At 45.9% G+C, this 17,251-nt stretch overlaps 1 protein-coding gene across 2 annotated transcripts in view; it reads right to left on the minus strand.

The window, feature by feature from the left end:
* The window catches only part of USP33 (ubiquitin specific peptidase 33), a 325,757-nt gene that overhangs the window by 223,668 nt on the left and 84,838 nt on the right, over nt 1-17,251 (minus strand). For both annotated transcript variants that reach the window (XM_086954140.1, XM_086954147.1), the window contains exon 8: nt 4,162-4,275. In XM_086954140.1, the coding sequence (XP_086810266.1) occupies nt 4,162-4,275 (114 nt within the window). The remainder of the gene's footprint in view (nt 1-4,161; nt 4,276-17,251) is intronic.

Genomic DNA, 17,251 nt, shown 5'->3' on the forward strand with positions numbered 1-17,251 from the left:
TTGCCAGACTAGATAGACAATCCAGCAGGAAGGGAGGAGGCATCCCCTGCATCTACAGATCTAACCCCCTTGTCACGGAACTCACGGCAGACTCCACGGACTCCTGCGAATACCTTTCCCTCTCCATTTGCAGTAACTCAATTAAACTGTGCAATTTGCATATTTTTTTACCATCCCCAGGCCTGAACGACTCTTTCACAGATCAGCTCATGGAAATCATCACATCTAAGATTTCCTCCAACGCTATAGAGATTTTTCTGGGTGATTTCAACTTGCACTGGAACGACCCCAAGGACCCACATGTCAACGCCATCAAATACCTCTTAGCTGATCAAGCCCTGACCCAAGCCTGCTTACTGCCTACTCACTCTAAAGGGGGCCACCCTGGACTGGATTATCTCTAAGGAATCCTCCATCAAGCTTATCTCCATTGACCCATGTGACTGGTTTGACCACCACCCCATTGCCTTCCTCTTACCCGGGACACACAAGTCAAAGTCACCGCAACTGGTGATCCCCAAACGCTGGATCATAGACACTAAGAACATGGACCACAGGAAAATGGAGGTTTGTTGTAAATCTGACCCACCCCCGCATATATCTGCGGTCAGTGACCTCAATGATCACTACTCAATGACAATATCAAACATCCTGGATGACCTTGCCCCACTAAAACTAAAAAGAACACAAATCAAAGACAGATATCCCTGGTTCACTGGATCCCTCAACATGGAAAGGAGAACCCTCCGACAATCGGAAAAAATTTGGAGACAGCATCCCTCTGCGGCGAATCTAAAGCTACTACGCCAGGCGAGAAACTCCTAGAACAAGAACATCCTCAACCCAAAAAAAGAATACTTCAGATCGGAACTGGGGAATGTCAAAAACAGACCCCGCAAGCTCTTTGAAATGGTCAAACACCAATCAAATAAGCTAGCCAAAACAAAGAAAGAAACTCCTAAGTCCTTAATATAATCTGAGGAGTTCTCTTTTTTCGATGCTAAAATCACAGCCTTAGGAAATGAACTCCATGCCGCTACATATTCTCAACCCTTTCCTGACCTGCCTCCTCTGTCTGGGCCACCCATACTGGCCTCACCCAAAAATCAAGCACACTGGACAGACTTCAAGTTCTATGACGAAGACTCCATCTCTAAAATCCTCTCCACCTTAAACCCGAATAATCACTTTAATGACCCCCTACCTTCCAACTACCTCGCTGCTGCCACACAATCCATTGTTCCCAGCTGGACTGCAATAATAAACGCCTCTCTCCAACAGGGATCAATTCCCGACCCTTTGAAAGCTGGCCAAGTCCTCCCTATTTTAAAAAAACCATCCCTGGATCCTGCCTTCCCTGACAACTTTAGACCTATTTCTAATATCCCGCTGCTAGCCAAAGTGTTAGAGAAGTGTGTTCAACAGCAACTAAGTCAACACATCAACAATTTTCACCTACTCGATCACTTCCATTCTGGATTAAGGCCGGGACACAGCACTGAAACGATCATGCTTCACATGGTGGACGATGCCCTCCAAGGACTAGACCAAGGGAAAACCTGGCTCCTAATCCTACTTGACCTAACCTCGGCCTTCGATGCGGTCAACCATGAAAAACTTATCGAACACCTCAAACTCAGGATGGGCTTGCATGGCGTTGTTCTAGAGTGGTTCAAGTCCTTCCTCAACAACCGGTCACAGAGATTCCTAAGTCACGGTTGGAGTCCCTTAAGGATCAACCCTGCCCCCCACCCTCTTTAATCTCTATTTAGAGCCGCTTACCGAAGTACTACGCATTGCTAACATCTCCTATCACATGTAAGCGGAGAACACCCAAATATACATCAAAATTTCATCACTCGAGGAGATCCTCGCACTGAATGAGGCCCTGAAACTGACTGTCCAATGGCTCGCCTCTAACCAACTCAAACTCAACGCAAAGAAAACTGAATTTCTCCTAATCTCCCCTAACAAAGCCAACCCAGAGATTCAGATGTGGATTAAGGCTATTACAGCCTTAAACTGCCCACCGACCATCGTGGACTCAGCCAAATCTCTGCGAATAATCCTCGACTGCAACCTGAACATGCGGGACCACATTAACTCAATGGCTAAATCGGCCAGGTTCCCATTTGAGCTACCTACGGAAGCTGAAACCCTTCATCGATACCCCTGACCTAAAAATGGCAGTCCAAGCACTAGTCATATCTTGACTGGAATATGGCTGTTCTACCATCTCGGGTTTACCCCAGATCTCCCTCGCACCTTTGAAAGCCTGCCTCAAAGCGGCTGCTAGAATACTTACCGGCACTAGGACATTCAACCACTTCTGAAAGCATTGAACTGGCTCCCCTTAGAGGCATTGAACTGGCTCCCCTTAGAGGCCAGAATACAGCTGACACTGGCTTGCATTAAACACAAAGCTCTATAGGCGAACTCCCCTGCTTATCTTGCTCAGAAACTCCTGTTCCACCAGTGACCTATTCCGCCAACCTGCACGTTTTCAAAAGAAAAAACCTAAAATCGAGCTTTATCAGGGACCACACCAAGAATTTGGAACTTTCTCCTACCCGCCATCAGAAAAATACCTTCGCTGGCACGCTTCAAAAAGGAGGCTAAAACTTTCCTCCTATGAAAATTCCTCCCCTAATCTCTACCTTCAACCACCACAGAGAGCCTGACGAAGCTAAAGACCATCGCCTGGTCCTCAGATCACCTACTCACCCCACCAAGAAACTGTGGGGTCTGTACTGTTTAATTGCATCTGTAGCCACAAATACGTGTCCCTTTTTCCCCAAAGGACCCAGTTCCCCTGCCCCTTCCTATTGTTTCGTATACTTCTGTATGTCTATGACTTTTTGTCCCATCTGTAAATGCTATTTCTGTAAACCTTGTAAAGCGCTCTGATACCCTCACGGGTCAGGTTTGCGCTCTATAAAACACTAAAATAAATAAATAAAATAAATAATAGGACGGTCTTGCATAAAAACATATACCCTGAAGCGAAACGTTGCCTCCTTAATATATGGGAGCCTACGGACCTTAACACCTCAGAGAAAACCTGCGTCTCCCAGCAGCAAAAAGGGACATAGCGCAACACTGGGGTCCGATGTTCAACCTGCACTATCAAGGAGGTAAAAAAATACTTGATTGGTGCATGTTCAGCAAAAAGACAGTATACATTGCACGGGGGTGTCCAAAAAAGTGGTCCTCGATTTGGGGCGCCTGGAATGCCTACAGAGGTGAGATATGCGAGGCATCTTTGGTATGAACGGATGACACTGACCTGTCTTCGTAAGTCCCAACATTGAAATTGTTTTGCGATGTAATGCTGAAACGTGCCACGTGTATCTTGCAGATGATTGAAATATTGTATTTTTCTATTGCTATGCGGCTGTCTCTTTGTACCTTTAATAAAAAGGTTTATAAAAAAACAATATTGCAGATCGGGAACTATCTAAAGATTCAATCTCGTAAACGTTTCATCTATCACAGCCATATGTTTGTTCTCAGAGATTTGCTGGAAGGAAGATGCAGTATATTGAATTGTTTGCAACACTGGCATACCACAAAACTTAAAAACGTTCTATCTGGTTTCACCGAAATATTAAAAGAAAAATATTTCAGGTCACTTAGAGTAGGGTAATTCTTTTGTCCAAATTGACTAGCTTTACCGTTTCAATTTCAACAGTCTGCTCGAAATGAACTTAGAAGTTTATTCATCCTCGGTTAAGGAACTAACAAAAATAGAATTACCTCTACCATCTCTGACCCATGCAAAATTTTCCTCTGATTCGATTTGTGAAAATAAAGTTCAGAATACAGCAGTGCTCTAAAGAGAGTAAAAGGTGAAAATGATGTTTGCACAAAAGAGGACAAAATATGCACCAAAGGGATCATAGATGCTTGAAATATTGCCTAGGCCAAAATGGATTGCAAAATTAGGGCTGTCTAGAGCGAAGTAGAGAGGAAGGTCAGTGTACTAAACAGGTGCCCTATGGCTGAAAAGAGTACAGAAGGCATTAGGAATCCAGGCACAGATTGGCAAAAATGTGAAAGACTTCATACTCGAAAAGGAATCTTCTAACTGAGGTTTTTTGGACGGAAAGAGAATTAATTTACAAAAACAAATCATTCATTTGCATAAAGAAAAATACTCACCTGCTTTTGTGCCAAAGCTCAGTCATCAACTTCTGATAACTTTTAGATAGTGCTGGTTTTTTATCAGTACGGGCTAGTCCACCACAGTCCAGAAAGAAATGAGTTAAAGGTGGGCTAGAACAAAAAAAGAGATGATAAAGGTGAGACGGATACAAAACAAACAAAACGTGTAGTTCATTGCCAAATTAGCTTAATCATATGATGCTAGACAAGTCATAAACCAGACATACAAAGCATATGTAATACAGCTCCCACAGCCGTACCCAAGATTTTTGTTATTGGGCTTGCTACATCTAGATGTTTATCTTGGCATGAGCACCAGTAGCGGTCATTGCCTTTTTTGGGGTCCTGTAGATATTTGGCAAGGAAAGTGGTCATCTTGACAAGTGAGGGTAACTTTGCTCTCCAGTGTGCAGCGGGAACCCTCCTCTCTCAGACGGTTAATGGGTGCATTTTCCTCAATTTCTTTCCCATTTGGCCCGCTTGTGCCGATTCCAGATACACCCATTTGTTGTTATCCACCTCTGATACAATCCTAGGGGTTTCTGATTTTATCTGACTACCATTTGCCCACCCTTGGGGCCTCATTTTACTTTCCACTCCTACTAAGACTTGGGCTTGTGATGTTTTATCTAAGTTACCAATCCTCTGATTTATTTGGTGTTGTCCCCCTAAGGATGGGTTTACTCTCTGATTTACAGGTTTAGTTTTTGGAGATATCTCGTATAAACCCTTACTACTCAGACTCTTTTTTTTGTACCCTTGAAGTGTTATTTTTCCTCTCTGAATCCGGGGGTCTGCTCTGTACACAGGTCAGGGCAGAGGCATTTAGACTTATCTGTTCCTCGCCCTCCTTTTCCTTCCCTTTTCCTCTGATTATTGTTTTTAGGGCCGGCTTCTTACCTGCCCTGCTTTTAGTGAGTACCCTTACATATTTGCAATGCTTTTTTATCAGATTAGGTCGTTTAGATATATGTACATTATCTTGTACCTCAGCCGGTTCGCTCACTATATTTTGATTAATGGGCATGGGAGTGGCTACTAGTCTAAACATATGCGGCATCTGACCCTTGATTCCTACCAGCTCCTCTTCAATCTTTTTTAAAAACATCTTTTGCGATTCTAAAACTCCATTATTTAGCATTGTTAATTCTAAGATTCCCTGTAGTGTTTTCTGTAACATCAATAGTATGTCCATAATGGATGATGTGGGTGATGCAGATATGTCTTGGTCCTGTGGATTGTTCCCTCCCGAAATATCTTGGCTTCCTTTCCTTGAATCGTCCTGCTGGTGCATTACTTGATTGGATGAAGACCCCCACACGAAACTTGATCCATGGCTTTCATTTCCCAGTAGCCTTTAATTTCCCAGAATTTGAGGTGAAAAACGTTTAGGGGATGATGAGAAGCGTGTTTCTGCCATTTGGAGATTTTGACTCAGGAGGGAGAGATTTATCAGCAGGGGGTCTCCCAATTCTTCAATTTCTTCCTCTGGGGGTTCTCCCATGTCTCTCCCCATCCGGCTCTCCTCCTCCGGGCCTGCATTTTTTCCCTTCTCCGCCCGGTGCTCATCCTCAAATTTCAAGTTTATTACAGGTAACCCTGTAGTTTCGTAGTGTTTCCCTACAAAGTCCTTTACTGATTTAGAAGCTATTGTGCTATCTTTCGGTTAGATGTTGAGGTGCAACCTGTTTTGGCTTGCAGAGCTATTTTTGTGGCCTTTTTATCTTTCATCTTCTTACGTCACCCCTTGCGATTATCTTCAGCAGAAGCCTGACTTTCCTGGCTCACTTCCAAAGTCCTTGATTCATCCCTTAACTCAGTCCTCTCTGCACTTTCTTCGAGAGCTTCCTTGCACCACTTTTGTTTTCTTTTCGGGCCATCCTTCTTTATTCTTAGGTCTACTTTTACTCAGGTGTTGCTGCTGCTTTTCCCTATGTACTCCCAGTTCACTTCACACTGTTTATGATTATTAGAATGGGGAGGTACTATATACTTTCCCTCATACAATCACTTTCACATTCACTTACCTCTGTTGTGCCATTTTAACTGCCAGCCTGCCTTGCAGCACTTTGGTTCGCTTACTTTCTCACAGGTCTCCTTCAGATCTCCTTCCCTGCACTGAGACGCAGTGCTGATGGGCTTGGGTTTTGTTGCCCTGCGCACGTTTGTCCACGGGTGCTCCTCGGGTGCCACTTCACTATTGGCGCTCCCGTACAGGTACTCCCGTGCCTGTTACCCCTCCCCCCCGCGCCAAACTGCTATATTGCACCCGGTTGAGTCGGGCAGTGCACACAGTTCAAGGCAGGCTCTGGGGGGTCTCTGTCATCTCTGTGATTTGGACGGGCTTTGTTCAAGCTCTTAGACCCGAAAATCGTCAGCTTCTGCCGCGTTCTCACCGGATCCGCATCCGCTTTGCTGCCGCGTTTTGCTGTAGCGTCCTAGCTTGTCGATCAGCTAGCTCTGCGCTCGGACGCCGGATTTAAGCAAGTTCTGCACGTTCTGCTCCGCAGCTCGGCACTCCTCGTCCTCGCGTTGTCAGGCTGGCAGGGCACAACAGAGCTAGTTTTGCAACTAGCTGATGTGAAGAGCTTGAATCACTGTTTGTCTGGTTGCCAAGCACAATAGGAACAAAAACTTTTGAAGAAGTTGCAAGAGGGCAAAGCAGGTGCCCACTACAGAGTTTACTTGGGTATAGAATAGCAATTGACTATCACATTTAAAGTTCAAGTTTTTCACCACATGAATTTTGATAAAGGGGGGGGCATACGGTGGCCAGAAGGACTGCAATGGTGTCTCTGCATCTGAACCAAATAAAAGCAGCTGAGTCTTTCCCGTATTATATTTAAGTTAGTTCACGGACAGCCGCCCAAATACCGCTAAGAGGCAAGTACAAATTTCCTTGCCTGGACAGGGCTCATTGTTTTTCTACGAGAACACCAGCTGGGTGTCATCTGCATAAGAGACAATGTTTGCCCCTAAGGATTTTGCCAAGTAGCTAAAGGCCGGAGGTAGATATTGAAGAAAGTCAGGCTCAGGGCAGCACCCTGAGGAACACCAACATTCAGTTTTTGGGAATTGCCTGAGTAGGGATGGCACCATACCTCTTGTCCCCTCACCTCGAGGAAGGATGCTAGACATTTCCAGGCCAGCCCCCCAATGCCTATCGAATGGAGACGAGCCAAGAGAATATGGTGAGAGATCACATCAAAAGCAGCCTATAGATCTAACAGGACCAGCAGCGCCCCGTCACCCGCTTTCAAAACAAGTTGGATGAAGTCAACAACCTCCAACAGCACTGTTTCTGTACTAATCTGAAAATAACTGACATTGATAGACATTGCCTGTAGGTCTTTAGCTATCAAACATTTTAAATAAGCTGGTTAATTTTGGCGATATTGGAGTGGTGCGAGAGAGGGTTTGGGGGCTATGAGTGTTCTTTGGATTTTTAAAATTGAAATCTTCATTAGACTGAAAGTTCTTTCTGGTGGAAAGGCCATCTAATAGCACATTTCTCACTGTTAGACTTTTCTCAAGTGCCGGACTAGATTCACACATTTTTTTCAGCAAGGCTCACTATGTACTTGCATGTGATGCCATAAGGCTAAGTAGTGACTACACATCTCCCCAGGGAGTGAAAGAAGAAAGTCGCATAGAAGTGCAACACCTATGCACGGAGAACAGTTTAGTTATCTTTCTCCTTTTGTGTCCTCACATGTAGAGGACTTCTTACAAATTGCAGGTGACTGTGTGCTAAAACCTACCTTGGGTCGTTATTATGTCATTTTGGAGTCCCCTCCACAGAATGGGAGGTGGGAGAGCAACAAAGCATCTGTGTTTAAATAGAGTACCTACCAGAAACAGCGTTACTAGATGCAAGTCGTTTTTTCTACTGATGGGTACTTCTAGCTGCAGATTCTACACCTTTAGAATAAATATTACAGCAGTAACTGCGAAAGGTGGAGGGTGTTCGGATCAGACCACTAATAGGACATCTTGCAGGACAGAGCGGTCAAAAGGTCCAGACTATAGGACCTGATTTTCAAGCCAGAAGTGTTTCATAAACGTATGCACTAACCCCCCAAGTCTAGCCCTGAAAGATACCCTGAACTAGCACACTCCAGATTTTAATCCAGAACACAATCCACCTTTTTTGCACAGGTGTGCCTTTCTTGATCTTAGTGAAACCCATAAAGAAGTGATCATCTACACGGTGGTCTCTTGTACAAACAATGTAAAGTCTCAAAGTTCTCTTAGGGTACAGCCAGTGGAGCATCACCTCCTCTTTCGAGGGATATGATGCAGCAAATGATCAACCGAATGACATTGAAGGGTGATACCAACTTTTGCAGAAATGCAGTCTGAGTCTGCAGTATCAATTTGCCTGGGAATAAAGTGTTGGAAGGAGGTTGCAGAGAGAGCACCTGCAGCTCATTCACTCGGCATGCAAAAGTGACAGAAATAAAAAAAGATTTTTGTGACTGTAAGAAACCAGAGAGAACATCGAAGCATAGGCTGTTGTGCACATAACGAACGTCAGGACTAACTTTAGGTCCCAGTGAGGCATGATGAATAGTTTCGGAGGGAACATATGCATTACGCCCTAAAGAAAATAAATCAAAACTATTGACTTCAAGAGAGAGGGCTGATCAGGCAAACAAAAAAAGGGTGAAAGTTCAGATAGTGTCTTGACAGGCTTTTTGGCTCTATTTCGGAGTGATAAAGACTTTAAGCTTGCTCACACCTATAGGCTGTATTCTTCCCTTTTAAGCCCTTTTTTCCAGACCTAGAAGAGGATAGCTGCTTTATATGATGATAGATCCCTTACTCTAATCCATCTATTGCCTATTGGCTTTGCCTTTCATTATTTTGCCTATAGTAGAGGGTGGATCCTGTGGTCCTGACTTTATATTACACATTAGTATGGTTTGTGTAGGTACTCTGACAGAGCTAAGGGTTATTTCATCCTTCTCAGGCCTACAAGGCCCAGAACTAGAGAGACTCCATTTTGCTTTCTATCCCTGCAGAGATGAGATGCTTTAAGGGAAAAGGTAATATTTTGGTTTTGAGCTGTTGTTCGCCCTAAGCGAACCGGAGAGAACCGGCCAGAGCTGAATCTAATCAAGAGGTGTCCCTGGGCTCAGGTCTCTAGACGAAACAAGCAGCTGATCACTGTGGGAGCGTCTAGAGCGAGGAGCCCGGTGCATGGACCTGGTGGGAGGAGGCTGCTGGCTGGAGTTTTCCACTAGAGGAGAAGAATCCATATCAGCGAAGTGCAGAAGAGGAGGAGTGTTCAGTTTGGTTCTTGAAGAGTGGAGAGTAGGATGTCTGCTGGAGCTGCAGAATACAGTGCAGGTCTATTGGTTTTCTGGAATGGAGAAAGAAGGCAGATGATTGCTGAAGCTGGAGAGAGACTATCAGAATGCATTAAAGCAGATGGAGGAGTTGAGGCTGTCAGCTGAAGTAATTGAGCCAGAGGCGTGGAGCTGTGGTGACGGAGGGAGAGACAGAGAGAGCCCTGATCCCACCAGAGGCAGAGAGAAATCTTCCTTCTAATAGGTGAGGTAGTCTAAACTAGTCCATTTTACACTTACACCTTAATCTTGTCCTTATTCCCTAGGCTATTGTATGTCTAATCCTTTTCTTTCAGCGGTGTGTTAAAGTTCCTGTTAATCAAGAGACCCCGCAGATAACCTTGTCCTCATACTGTATGTCTAATCCTTTTCTTTCAGCGGTGTGTTAAAAGTTCCTGTTAGTTATAGAGACCCCGCAGATTTGTGTATGTGTATTTTATGATTATTGTAATAAAGATACCCCAGTTCTTAGTGAACTAGTGTGCAGGTGTTATTCTTATGATAAAGCTAGCCTTTCTTCTAACCAGATGCTTTAGCAACTGATGGATCAAAAGGAAATAGGAGCGTTTAAATCAGGGAATAACTCTGGCATACAGTGTGTGTTTATTACTCCTAAAGCACAGGTAACCTTTCCTTCTAGTCAGATGTTACAGCCAGAACAGATGCTGCCCCTGATCCGGTAAGTCTGAATAATTAGGGAGAGAGAGGAGCCCTTGAGCTAGGGAATTATTGACACTAAGTGATTCGGCCATCCCATAATATTATTGTAGTAGCGAACCCTTAGTGAATAGTGAGAGAGACTTCCCAACATAAGGAGACAGAGAGCTGAAGGTATTCATAGGAAAGTGGTCGTCATTGGTAAGTGGCGTTAGTGAGAGCACTGATTGTGGTCAGTATGTATACCCGCAAGATTGCGGCTTCAGTGAGCACTGAGGGTAGTCAGTGTGTAGATCCGCCGGATTGTGGATCATGTTGTAAGTGAGTGAGCACCGGGGGGATACGGTGTGTAGGTCCGCCGGATTGTGGACCGGATAAACAAAGAGCACTGGGGCTGCAGCTCAGTGTGAATGGCACGCCGGATTGCGTGTCGAGTGAGCACTGAGGGTGAGCAGTGTGTATGGCACGCCAGATTGTGTGTCGAGTGAGCACTGATGGTAATCAGTGTGTAATGGTAAATAATCAGAACTGCCCCAGAGTAGATTAGTCTGGACCCATGTGGTCGCGAGACTATGAGGTATGAGTGTGGTGTAGGGCATGGATGTCCTTAGTAATCAGTGAGTATTCCTAGTAATCCCTATAGATTTAGTGGTGTTTCTGATGATATGAGCTTGTATATTGTGAGTTCCCCATCCTCAGGTAGGTACCCAGGTGCCTGGATAGATGGTCCTGAGGAGGGAGGTGGTTACGTTTTGGCCAGGTTGGTGTTGCTCAGTGAGCTGGTTCTATCTGGTCTGAAAATCTGGTCATTACATCTAGGTAACCCCTAACTGTGCACATTGCAAGACCATGCAGGACCAACAATTAAAAAAAAAAATAATGCATCAGAAGGAGTGGCCTATAGAGGATATAGATGACATACCCCATACCAGGCAACAAACAAGCCCTGATCTGTTGACTGGATATGAGTGTTCTGTTTAATTCAGATACTCTGTCCATCACCACCCCCTTTTCTGAATCGTTTTGTCCGCCATAAGCGTGGAAGGGTATACTCAGATGTGAGTCCCTTGCTCATTGCCCTGATCTGTTGACTGGGTATGAGTGTTCTGTTTAATTCAGATACTCTGTCCATCACCACCCCCTTTTCTGAACAAACATTTCTCAGCGCCTGTGGAAGATGGACTTTGCAGATGCAAAAATTACATCTACCACTTGAGGGGGATCAGAACGATAACAATGAGGTGGAAATCCCCCAGGGTGCCCAGTGGGGAGGCATGGAGAAGTGAGACGGTGAAATGGGGACGGGCGGAGGGTATCACCCTTAAGAGAGAGGAAGACACAGGGAAAAGAAAGATCCCCATAGCAATGGACTGGGAAGTCATGATACTGGATCTAGATAGGCGGGACCCAGCACAGTCGCAGGTGAATAGGCCACACGACACTGACTGAGTAAAGACGCTTAGGATAGAGTCATACCAATGTCAGAGCAGGCAGTTATGTTTCTATTGTTGTATTAATAGAGGGCCTGTTAATATAAGCTGTAACATCATGATAAGGAGAGGTTTTTGAGCTCAGGAGATGGGGAGGGCGGGGGAGGGATAGTTGAGGTGGAATGGATGGGTACAGTTATTCTTTTATAAATACTTATGTGATGCTGGGGCGAAAAGAGAAAACCGGGATTGTGGAATAGTATGAAAAATGTGTTTTATTTTATCTGCATATGCAATCACGAATAAAAATAAAAAAACACTTGAGGGAGAAAGTTGTCGATCAATTCTCAGGAGGGGAAGTGTAGGTTATGGAGATTCGGTTGCAGGACCATCCCATGTTGCTGGAACAGCAGAGCTTTTTGAAAAAGTAGTTGGAATAGAGGGTAACTGCTCAAGAGCTCTGGGTACCACACTTTCCTTGCTTAATCCGGCGATACCCATCGCTCTTCAACACGCCCCAGCCAAGGTCTCTGAGAAGGCATCAACGTTCAACTTTCCGAGTTCACTGAAGCAAAGCACATCCTGGACCTCTACCAATCCGGCTTCCAAAGCAACCACAGCCTTCATCCTCCAGGACCTCTCCGCCGCCTTCAATACAGTTTCTCACCGCACCTTATGCACAAGACTGCATGACCCTGGCATCTGTGACAAAGCCCTGCAATGGATCTGCTCCTTCCTCACCGGCTGAACACTGAGTCAGACTACCACAATTCCTCTCTGAACCCACAGAGATCAGCTGTGGAGTGCCTCAGGGCTTCTCCCTGAGCCCCACTCCTTTCAAAATCTATATGTCCCAGCTCACAGCCATTGTCAGGAACGACGGACTCAACATAGTCTCCTATGCTGACGACATCTAACTGATTCTCTCCCTCACCAACGAACCCACATGTGCCAAGAACAACTTTCATGACGGGATGAAGGCTGTCACCACCAGGATGAAAAACAGGTGCCTCAATCTCAACTCAGAGAAGGCTGAAGTCCTCATCATGTACTCCTCCGCCTGGGACGACTCCTGGTGGTCCACAGAACTTGGACCCCCCACACCCAGACCACGCACGGATCATCAGCATCATCCTTGACTCCTTGCTCTCCATGAGCCACCAGATCAACGACGTCTCCTCATCCTGCTTTCACACGCTATGTTGCTCCTAAAGATCTTCAAGGGTATCCCCATCAAACCTGCACCAGCCCACCCTTAGTGGGAGGAAGGTTTTCAGGGCCAAACTGATCAGCCAAACCTACAACATTTTGGTGTAAAGCTGGCTCTCCGCTAAAGACCCAAGGATTCTGATCGCCACCTCTCCCAGTTGACTATACCCACACTAGCAGTGGGTTTCGTGAAGTTTGGGTGGGAAAGGAAGTGTGGCAACCGGAAATCATGCTGCCGCTCGTGTGCACCACAAGCTCTTGGACAGCTCGGAGGGGAAACCCTGGTCCCAAGTCTGCTAATACCTCCGGTTCCATTGCAAGGATTGCATGTGTCATTCTGGAAAGATGCACAAGTCCAGGAACTAAAGAAGTCTAAATGTACGAAGCTGGCTCTTTATATGTAGAGGACCAACATGAGGTACACTGCATCAACAGTCCAACCGAACCCCAACTTCTTCACCGAAGCACAAATGAAACCCCAAATACTCTTTTTTGGTAGGGTGGGCAAGCAGTTTGGCATATCAGATGGTAGTTCTAAGCATTTATTGCACATACAAAGGCACTAAGTGAAACACACACTTAATAATACAATCAGACACCAATTTATAAAACCAGCACTTATTTTTAAATGAATTTAGATACCAAGATCATCGGACTCAGGTAAGTACTTTTCGGGTTATGAATTTTTACAGTTTTCAAAAGTTGAGTAACGGATAGCATTGCCGCACCCAAAGAACATGTACTACATTTGGGCACTTAACATAGACTTACAGAACTAGTCTTCTGCACTTGAGGTGAGTATGGGGCAAGGTCCAAGGACACACCAACAAGTCACCTCGAGAGACTCGGGGGCATCTGGGTGCAGAGGTGTGTTACAGCGTCAGGTGTACCATTCACTTTAATGGGGAATGGTCCGGTCGGAAAGAGGCTATAACTTGGGACGGGGGGGGGGGGCTGAGGGCAGTTCTGGGGATCAAACAGGGGGGCTTGGCCCTTGAGTTGCTCGAGAACATAAGTACACCGATCTAGGGCTCGGTGCAGTGGTGTCCTTTCACATCAAGTTTGGTGCTGAAGTCACTTGTGGTTGGAGGGGGCCTGCAGAAAGAGGCTTCAGACGGTAACTAGAAGTCCAGTATGGGTAGACCCAAGTATGGGCTTGATTTCGGAGGTTTTAGGACCCTGTGGGCACCTTCGCCTCCTCCGGACTTGGGCTGTAGGGGGCATGTGCAGAGGTGCTTTGAGGTGTCGGGTGGCGGTGATCAGGGACTCACTCTTTTGCTTTGGTTTCTATAGAAGGGCGTTAACAGGACAGCTGGACCACTCAATTTTTGGGATTCACTGTCCCTGAAGTCCCTCGATGTACAGGTCGGTCTTCCTCAGTGTTGGTGTCTGGTCTGGACACAACAAGCCTTGGTTGTTGAAAGGAGTCTGGAACCCCAAGTATTGGTACTGTGTGTCTCTGGTCAGTTCTGGCATCCACCCCATTTGGAAAGAGGGCAGATCTGACCAGTAGGAGCACAGTGCCTTCTCCTTAGGCATCTGCAGCATCGGTAGGCGGCAGGATGGTAAATCAAACCTTGCTTCTTTGGTGCCTGCAGATGCAGGGAAGTAGTTCCTCTACTCCAACATAGTTTCTTTGGTCATTGGCAAAGTACTGGCAGCACTCTGACTTTCTTGGAGTCTGCAGGACGAGTCGGTTGCTCCACGTAGGTAGGCAGGCAGGCAGTATTGGCACCAAGTCAGTTGTGCTCCTCGGTTCTTGGGTCAGCAGTCTTCTTTGTCCACTCCTCCTTTGTGATGAAATCTGAAATCCTGGTATCAGGTGACCCCTAAATACTCAATGTTGGGGCATTAAAGGGAGTGAGGGTTAGTAGCCAATGGGCTACTTACCCCTTGAGTCAATACACCCCCTAAATTACTACTTCCTTTGGGGACTGGTTATCACCCAATCCTAGAATTCCAAATTCCACCACACACAAGATGGTGGGATTCCTAACTTTGTGTTTACTTCAGGCTCTTCACCCTAAAGGTGTGTCCAGTCTGGCAGTGCAACACGCTTCCTGCATAGCTAATGGGCCCAGGACAGGAGGTGGGATCTCCCATGTCTGGGGAAGCCTTGGTTGCATTTCAAAGGCGGCAGAGGCCCTTGAAGCCTCCTGCCTCGATATGCAGATCACCAGTTCTCCTGCTTGGAGGAGGTGTAAAAACCTCCCACAAGAGCAGGTATTGTTTCTGTCCTCTAAGAGCTGGCTCTCACCTCCTAGGAGGTCAGAAACTCGTCTGTGGTGGCAGGCTGGACCGGAACAGTGAGTAAGCACACTGGAGGACTACTTGAGTTCAGCAGGTACCTCTAAGGCACCCTCTGGGTGCATGTGTTAATATATCCATCACTGGAATTAGTGTGGTTAACACCTCGTATTAATAAACCCAAACACCATATTCTTCTTTGCAGATATTATGTAGATGGGGAATTCATTTTGACCAGTGTCCCAGCACATACCTTAAGATGGCCCTGCTGCTCACTTGCAATATCTAGTGATAGAACTAGACATCACAGGGGCATATCTGATCATGCAAATATGTCCTCACATAAAATGTAATGCACCTTGCGCCTCTGGGCTCAAAGGCCTGCTGTAGGGGTGATTTATATATATTAGATGCAGTGACTTAGGCATGGCACACATGTGTGTGTCATATCATGTATTCAATCATGGTCTGCACCATCTCAAGCAGCCTGCAATGGCAGTCTGCGTGGAATTTGTATGTGGGTCCCTTAGGATGGCATAAGATATGCTACAGCCCATAGGGACCTTCTTTAGTACCCATGGCCAGTTTACCTGGGGTACCATTTACTAGGGACTTACAGCAGTGCTAAAGTCCTTGCCAATTGTAGCACAATTAGACATCATGTTGTTCTGGGGAAGGAGCACTGGCACAGATGTCTGGTTAGCAGGCCTCAGTGAATTGCCAGAGTAGAAAATCAGCATCTAGGAGCTACAAAAAGGACGAAAAATGGGAGGGTTCAACTGCAACAAAAGCCCAGTTTCCTATACTAAACCACCACCATCACCGAGGCAGAAACATCAGGACCATATCCCTGCAACAGTGGTAAGGCCTTCAACACTACTGTGTAATCTGCTTAGGGCTCAGGTGGGACTTTGGCTCATTAATATTAAAACCCGAGGAAATCAAGAGCTCAGCTATTGTTCAAAGGCAGCCTGTAACTAACTGCAGCAAACCCGCCTTGAGCAGCTAGTCGCCTAGAGACCGAAATACTGGCATCTCTGCCCTCTAGCGATATGTACCGCATCCAACACCATCACTTTCATAAACAGATGAGTGGGAAAAGGTAAGATCGAAAAGCAGCAGGGAAAACTGGAAATGATCAAACCCGACTGTAAAACAGAGGTAATGCCCGCGCAACTGCAGAATGGGTACATGAAAAAATGTGTCATGCTAGTCCACAGACAATGGCCAGTCCCCACGACCTAGAAGGTAGTGGGCCACAGTGAGCATTTTTGTCCTTCTGAATTCAAAGGCTAGGACAAGTAGCACAAACAGCACCTCTTGTCCTGCTCAGAGTCTGGAACCAGTTTGATGGTGCTTTTGGCCAGCAAGAGACTGATGTCTAGAATCAAGACTGTGGTATGCTCTGCGAAAATCACTCTGGTGTGGGGAAAATAGGAGATGGGGACCAAATAAAAGGCAGGGCGTAGCTCTTTTGAACAATCTTTAGACCCTTTGGTCTGACATGATGTGCCCACGGTTGGTGTGGAAATTTCATACCCTGTCCCCAACCCGCTAGTCATGGGAGGGCAAATAAATGTGTATTCTGGGCTGTTGCAGCAGGGTGCTGGAGGGTGATGGAGGACATCTATCATTGCTGGCGTGAATAGCCTTGACTGGCACATTACACTCTGAAAGAGCTGCAGCTGCTTCTGTATCAGTTGAGAAAGTTGGTTCTCTCGGTAAGCTATGTCTCAGGACTCGTCCTAACACTTTCTGTACTGCTGGTGAATTGCCAGCTGTTGAAAACAACCTCAAGGCTGTGGTGCGAATATCTCTGAATTGCTCAAACAGCAAGTAGACCTTCTCTCGGAACAGCCAAATGCATCAAAGGGCATATTTATAAGGGACAATTGGGCATCCCCTGAAAATCCAGTTGAAAGCATCCAGGAGTGCCTTCTAAGAACTGCACTGGTGTCAAAGGCACAGCCTATAAAGTTGGTGGTGTCCAGCCTGCATGCAACACATATTCTACTGAGTTCTGGCCATCTTTCATTCTCTAGTCCAGTGGGCTTCTAAAGTCCTCCAGAATGCCTGAAAGATCTCCCTAGCCATGTCCCATATGGCATGGGTTTACCTGCTTATATAGCCCACTACATTCAAACAGCATAAAATCAGTCTAGCTGAGGGCAGCGTTTTCTTTCCAAGTGCATA

The sequence above is a fragment of the Lissotriton vulgaris genome, chromosome 1_1, assembly GCF_964263255.1.
Source record: "Lissotriton vulgaris chromosome 1_1, aLisVul1.2, whole genome shotgun sequence".
Taxonomy (NCBI): Eukaryota; Metazoa; Chordata; class Amphibia; order Caudata; family Salamandridae; genus Lissotriton; species Lissotriton vulgaris.